Raw genomic sequence first — 7,006 nt, forward strand, 5'->3', positions numbered from 1 at the left:
GGCCCTGGGCTTCCTTCGAGGGCTTCCCGGACCAGGGTGCCTGGAACCCCGAGCGACGGCGGCGGCCAGCCGGGCACCGGGGCGCAGGGTCCTAAAAGGCTGCAAGCGAGCGCGTCCCGGGGGGCGGGGAGCTCGGCCGGCGGGGGCGGGCCAAGGGTGGGGGCGGGAGGCGGCTCCCGGGGCTCCGCGCCATTGGCCGCAGGGCCGGGCGGCAGGAAGGGGCCAGAGAGCGCGGCCCCACCCCGTGGGCGGTAGAGCCTATCGCCGGGAGCGCGGAGCGCGGATAAATGTAGCGCCGCGGCGCGGGCCGCCAGCTCTCCGAGGGGCCGGAGCGCAGCGGAGCCATGCAGTATCCACACCCCGGGCCGGCGGCGGCGGGTGCCGTGGGGGTGCCGCTGTACGCGCCCACGCCGCTGCTGCAGCCGGCGCACCCGACGCCGTTCTACATCGAGGACATCCTGGGCCGCGGGCCCGCCGCGCCCACCCCCGCCCCCACGCTGCCGTCCCCCAACTCCTCCTTCACCAGCCTCGTGTCCTCCTACCGGACCCCGGTGTACGAGCCCACGCCGATCCACCCCGCCTTCTCGCACCACTCCGCTGCCGCGCTGGCCGCCGCCTACGGATCCAGCGGCTTCGGGGGCCCTCTGTACCCCTTCCCGCGGACGGTGAACGACTACACTCACGCCCTGTTCCGCCACGACCCCCTGGGTAAGGCGGCCCGGGTCATGGCGGGGCCGAGCCGCGGCGGCGGCGAGGAAGGCGCCACCCGGCAGGTGGCAGCGTCCAGGAGGCGGCGGGGGCGGAGTGGGAGGCAATAGAAAGTTGTGGCAAAAGCGATCGAAAAGCGGCTGTCGGGCGCGCGCGGGGACAGGAGGCGCGGGCCCCAGTGGCGCGCGGCCGGGCTGACCGCACCATGACTCAGATTGGTTTTCCTGCACCTTGCAGGCGTCGGGGCGCGCGGGCCCGGGCGAGACCTCTGGCGCTGCCACGGGGGCTTGTGGCCGAAGGCAGTCTTGGGGCGCGTGTGTCGCTCGGGGTGGGGTCCCCTTAGCTGGAGGGACCGGGAAGGGAGTGCCAAGGCGCCCCGGGCGGGCCCGATGGGGCAGGGATAGCTACCGGGCCCGGGTGGTTACGAGGCTGGACCTGGTTCAACAAGCTTGTGCAGTGAAAGAGCCTGACCCTTTCCGTTCATACAGGAAATCTTGAGTTCTCGATAGGAGTAAATCTGGTTTCAGAAGCTGTTAAGTGTTTTCCTGGCTGCATGAAGCAGACCCTTCCCCCGGAGTAGTGCACGCTGCTGATTATTTTATCGACATCCTCAATACAGACAAATTCAGGAAACACTCGACTTCTGATAGCCGGGATCCGTTTTTCTGATATTGTTCATTTCCTCTGTGTGGGATGTGACTTTATGGCAGCTAAAATAACCAGTTGCTTCCTTTTTTTTTCCCCGAGGCTGTTTTGCACTAGTCTGAAGCCTGACGTAAGCAAAATCTGGAAAAAAAAAAAAAACAAAAAAAAAACCACCCCAAACCAACAATGCCAGCTTTCAGTGTTTGGGGGCAGGCCTGCAGACCCACGGACGGACGGACGGACTGACTGACAGGTCTTTGGAGTAGGAAGGGCAGTGAGGACACCTAGGGCATATGGTATTTTCGGGGCTCGTCCCCCTCAGTGCGCGGCCTAAGAAATAAGCCAACGGTGAGCCGCACTCCGGGTGGCCTTTGGCGTCTTTGGCATCTGAAGCCCAGGGGGAAATAAAGAAAGGGGGGGGGGGTCCTTGCCTTGGGCCACCAGGGTTTTGAATTTTCTCTCAGCTATTGGCAGCTTCTGTAGGGACCCTAGAGACAGACTAGCATTTTCATTAATTAACATTTTAATGACCTCATGTTTATGAAGCGGCATCTAGCACAGCTCTCCACCCCCCATTCTCATCGTTAGACAGATTTGGAGGGGATTATATTTTAGTTCTTTATTTAAAAAAATATTTTACTGTATTTTTGATTCCAGCCTCGAGGGTTTGGTGCGGGCGGTGACCCCCGGCGTGACTGTCTTCGCCTGCTGGGGCCAGAGCGGGACCCTCAGCCGGGCACGGCCTGGGGTGAACGTTTTCACAGAGCGCGCCCTGGGTTTCCTTGGGTTACTGCTGGGACCGCGCAGGAGGAAGCAAAGGGTTTTTCGAGATAGACCAACAGGAAACACATTGACGGAAATGTTGCCATAGCCCACGGGGTAGCTTTAACTGGCCGCCCCCGCCGCCGGGTGTGAAATCAGAGGAGGCCGCTGCTCCCTGGAGCTAGGATTGGAAGCTCCAGGAAAGGCCTAGAGTCGGCGCCTGGCCCGAGGGCTTCCCAAGCAGGCTCCTGCCCGCGGCCCCGGGCTGGAACGCCTTGGGTAGTGTAACAGCCCGGTTCCTTCCCAACACAGACAGACTCTGGGTATTTGGAAAGTGCGGCTCACCAAGTGAGAGGGCCTAGAAGTGAGAAGAGTTGTGTATAAATTCGAGAGCGACTCGTTCAAGAGGGTTTATTTTTAAGCTCAATTTATAGTGGGTGTTCTTTTGGGGGTCAAAAGATTTGCGCTTGAATCCAGCTATGGGTGTGATGGCCGTTTGTGTCTGTGAGTGTACAAGGGTCGTCTGTATGCATATGCAGCGTGTATGTGTGTGTGACTTTGCGTGTTTCTGTCTCTGGGTATGTATGTGTCTTGATGGGTCCTTGTGTGGGTGGGCATATGTGAACATGTCTGGTTGAGTGTCCTCCTGCGTCCCCTACTCCCCTTTGTCACTCCCAGGGCCTGGCCGCTCCAGGGCTTTCACCCACTAACCCTAGCCTCTCTTGCTCTCTCGCTTCCCCTAGGCAAACCTCTGCTCTGGAGCCCTTTCTTGCAGAGGCCTCTGCATAAAAGGAAAGGTGGCCAGGTGAGGTTCTCCAACGACCAGACCATCGAGTTGGAGAAGAAGTTTGAGACCCAGAAATACCTCTCTCCGCCGGAGAGGAAGCGTCTGGCCAAGATGCTGCAGCTCAGTGAGAGACAGGTGAGCGCGCCTGTGGGCTCGGGGCCATTCCTGGGCCGGGGGTCGCGGGCGGAAGACAGACTTGGAGCCACCTTGCGCTCTGGCGGGTCTCATCGCGCTATCTAACGCCAGGAGCCCTGATCTGCTCGACAGCGACAGCCGCGGATCAGCTTCTCCATTACCCCCCCAGGCGCCTTGGGTTCGTGGCAAGTTTTCTTTCTGTCTTTCCTGTAGGTAAAAACCTGGTTCCAGAATCGTCGCGCTAAATGGAGAAGACTAAAACAGGTATCGACATGGTTGTGTTTCTATGGAAATAAATATTTTTATCATGTTATCTCAATGCGAAGCCTGTTATGGGTTGTATGCAAAAGTCATTTGAGAGACTATTTAACCTCTTCACCTTGATTAAAAAGGCAAATAGTCTTGCTGAAATTCAGGATGAGTTGCTCAGGTGGCAGTAATGCTAAAAGCACCTAATGCAGTTCCTATATCAATTATGCTTGGGTTTTCACACACTGGCTAGTAAAACTCCGGGCTAATTGTTTTATAAACCCCATATGTTGTTTATCTAATTAACGCAGGAAAGATAAAGTAATTGACAGTAAATGACTTAAGCAGTTATCTTTGGGAGAAAATTGTTTCTTTTATTTACACAGCCATAATAAAACCAGGCAGAGCTCAAGGGTAAATATAAGGAAATAAACACCTTTCAGTCTTGTTTGCACTGTTTTTAGAAGAATTAAATATCAAAGAGTTTAAAATTATTTCCCACCTAATGCCAGCTCTTAAAATGAATATAAGACATGTAAGAGAATATACAAGCTGAAACTTACAGTCTTTTTTTTCCAATGACCTTGTTACGCAATATGCGATAAAAAGTAAAGGCTAATTCAGTTTTTGAAAAACCTCTATTGACTTAAAGCTAAAGATTAGTTTTTGATGTTCTAATCTGCAGGTCTTCTCCATAGTTATCTGACAATTGCTGTATTGTTCATTTGTCAGTGTATGTACAGTTTAGAATAAATAAAATATTTTTGAAACAGTAATACGAGTGGGGAAATTGAAAGCAGTGTGCATTTTTAAATTTAGCAATCATAACTTTTTCATTAAAAATCAGATGGTGTCACAACACTTTGAAACAGAAAATATCCCATAATTTCATTATTCTAACATGATTTAAAAATTTGCAGATTCCTTCTCAATCTCTGACCCTGTGCATCTATTTGTTACTTAGTTGCAAGCCTGGTGAATATATTATTCTGTAGTCTTGCTTAAAAAAAACCATAGCAATATATCATAATATTTCTTTGTAGTGTTTATGTCTATTTTAGACAGACAGGATTAAGAATTCACTCACTTATTTGGTTCTTGGTCGAAGATTTGACTGCAGTTTACCAGGAATTTTTAAAATAGCGGTTCCTATGTAATGTGTGGGAATATATATTCCAGAAATTTTCTCCAGGTTTTAAGTAAATTACAGTGAATTGTCTCCCTTTGCAGTTGGCAACATTCTTTCAGTTTTGCATTTTTACCTTTGCCATGATTTTGTAAGTTGCTCCGTATCATTTATAAGTTTATAAATTTAGTCCAGAAAATGGAGGAAAAAGGATTCAATCTAATGATTTTGAAACTTTCTCCTGAATTCACTACATAGCATTCATAGTTTTTAAATGGCTGAGAGACCCTGTTAATTGGCAAGGTTTAAAAATACTTGAAGAATGAAGATAGTGTGTATCTGTAGTAATCTGATTTCCCTTCTCCCTTAAACTCTTAGAACCTTGAGACCATGAGTCTGGGCTGGAGCTAAGTGTTCATTTGACACAACCCATTTAGTTATATTTGTGACTGCTTGTTCTTTTCTCACAAGAGCATGATCTTTCTCTGATGTGACAGGCACTTTTATTCTAAAGTGAGACAGAAGCACAAATATGTGTTTTCTGAATAAAAAGATTATAGCTGAAAGCAATAGATAAACTAAACATTTTAAAGACGATAAAGAATGAAAACACATTCTGATCTACGTCTCTTATGCCTCCATATTTCACGAGCCTACCAATTTCACTTTCATTCCTTTCATCCAGGAAAACCCTCAAAGCAATAAAAAAGAAGAACTGGAAAGTTTGGACAATCCTTGTGACCAAAGGCAAGACTTGACCAGTGAGCAGAATAAAGGTGTTCTAGATAGCTCTCAGTGTTCGCCCTCCCCTGCCTCCCAGGAAGACCTTGAGTCAGAGATTTCAGAGGATTCTGATCAGGAAGTGGACATTGAGGGCGATAAAGGCTATTTTAATGCTGGATGATGACCGTAGACATTGGCATGTTCGGAAAACTGGATTTGGGAATAACATTTGCTACAGAGAATCTCCATAGGCGATACTGGAAAACTCTGAGAAAGGGAATCAATTTTCTGGTATTCTGGAAACCTAAAATATTTGGTGCACTGGCTAAACAGCAAACTTACACTGAAACCTTAATTTTGACTTAAATGGTTTATGTACTGATTTTAGGTTGAATGATGAAGGGACTCTTCACTGCTTAGAGTCACCCCCTTTTTAAAAAGGAAATTGTTTTTTCTATTTATAAAAAGTAATTTTTGAATTTTTTGTTAAATTTTTAAGTTATAACTTTAAAGATTTTAATAAGATCTTCTTGAATGACGTTTCTACAATCTGTATCTACATCCTACTTAATGGAAAAGCAGAAGGGTATCCCAGATCCAGAGGTATGCCTTGGAAAAGGGGCCCACATTTCAGGCAGCCTTGGAATATTTTTAAAGGAAATGTTCTTTACTTTTATATTACATTCTTATACTGCTGCCTTAAATCCAAAGTGATCTCAGAGCTTCTGTCTCGGGGATGTGTGTGTTCTTTTTGTCAAAGAGAAATAGTTGATAAGAATCTTAAATGCTTGTTTTGCACTGTCACTAAGTACCTATATGACCAAGGTGTTAAAGGAATGGTACAGTACAAATCAAGCAGACAAACTGACTCGTCGGTGACTAAAATTAATCACAGACGAACTAGAAGTAGCAAGTTGATTAACTGTAAGTAGACTGTAGATATTGTGTTTTATATCAAACAGTGTTTATAATGTGTGTATATATAATTTTTTCGCTGTAAAAAAAAAAAAGGCCAAAACGGTGGTGGTGGTGGTGGTGGTGGTGTTTTTTTAAATGAGTAACTTGTGTATAAAATAAACCCATCGGTGGGACGACTGATCTAGTCGGACCTCTCTTACTTCCAGGGAAACAAACGCAAGCGCCTCGCGGGGCTGGGCGCGGGGCTGGGCGCGGGGCTGGGCGCGGGGCTGGGCGCGGGGCTGGGCGCGGGGCTGGGCGCGGGGCTGCGCGAGGCAGCGGGTGGTTGGGCTCCTGGAAACAGATTTGGGCCTTTCCCCAAGGAAGGGGGAGGGCGGGGGGAGGGGCTCGGTGTGCGTGCGTCGCCGCAGGGGGAGGCTCCCGCCCGCGGACCCCCGAGCGCTGCAGGTGGGAAACCCCGGCGTGCCGGGTGGCGGGAAGAGCGAGGGCCGAGGTCGGCCGCGCGGCTGAGCGCGGGGCCGCCGAACCCCATTGATTCGCCTCGGCTCCCAGCCTGGCCCGGGCCACCGTCCTTGACCCGCGTGAGTCAACACTGCGTCATCCTGAGGCGGCCGAGCCAGGGTAAGGGGGGTCCGCGGAGGGGGAGGGAGGGCCTGGCGGGCAAGAGCAGGGAGGTAGTTTGCGCCGAGACTTCGGGTCTCAAGCTTCAGCGAGCTTCAGAAGCACCTGCAGACTTCTTGATACTCATTGCCGGCCCGTCGACAGAGTTTATAATTTGGCAGGTCTGGGTGGGAGCGGGATTTGCACTTCAACAAGGGCTCAGGTGGTGTCAAAGCTGTTGGTCGGAGTGCCTGAGTTTTGAGAACCACTGTTCCAAGGTGCAGAAGCAGGTGGGGCCCTAATACCTATACCCCCTCACTCCTTTCTCACTTGCTTCCCTTCCAGTAACTTCT

The 7,006-nt window shown here is 50.2% G+C and overlaps 1 protein-coding gene across 1 annotated transcript; it reads left to right on the forward strand.

Annotated features, from left to right (window-relative positions):
- Nucleotides 1-240: 240 nt before the first annotated feature.
- On the forward strand, nt 241-6,233 carry HHEX (hematopoietically expressed homeobox). The gene is made up of 4 exons (XM_040485868.1): nt 241-708; nt 2,859-3,037; nt 3,251-3,301; nt 5,098-6,233. The coding sequence occupies exons 1-4, from the start codon at nt 345-347 to the stop codon at nt 5,314-5,316; spliced, it is 813 nt and encodes a 270-aa protein (XP_040341802.1). The 5' UTR covers nt 241-344; the 3' UTR covers nt 5,317-6,233.
- Nucleotides 6,234-7,006: the final 773 nt, after the last annotated feature.

This window comes from Herpailurus yagouaroundi, unplaced genomic scaffold, assembly GCF_014898765.1.
Source record: "Herpailurus yagouaroundi ecotype Mexico unplaced genomic scaffold, PumYag 163, whole genome shotgun sequence".
Lineage (NCBI taxonomy): Eukaryota > Metazoa > Chordata > Mammalia > Carnivora > Felidae > Herpailurus > Herpailurus yagouaroundi.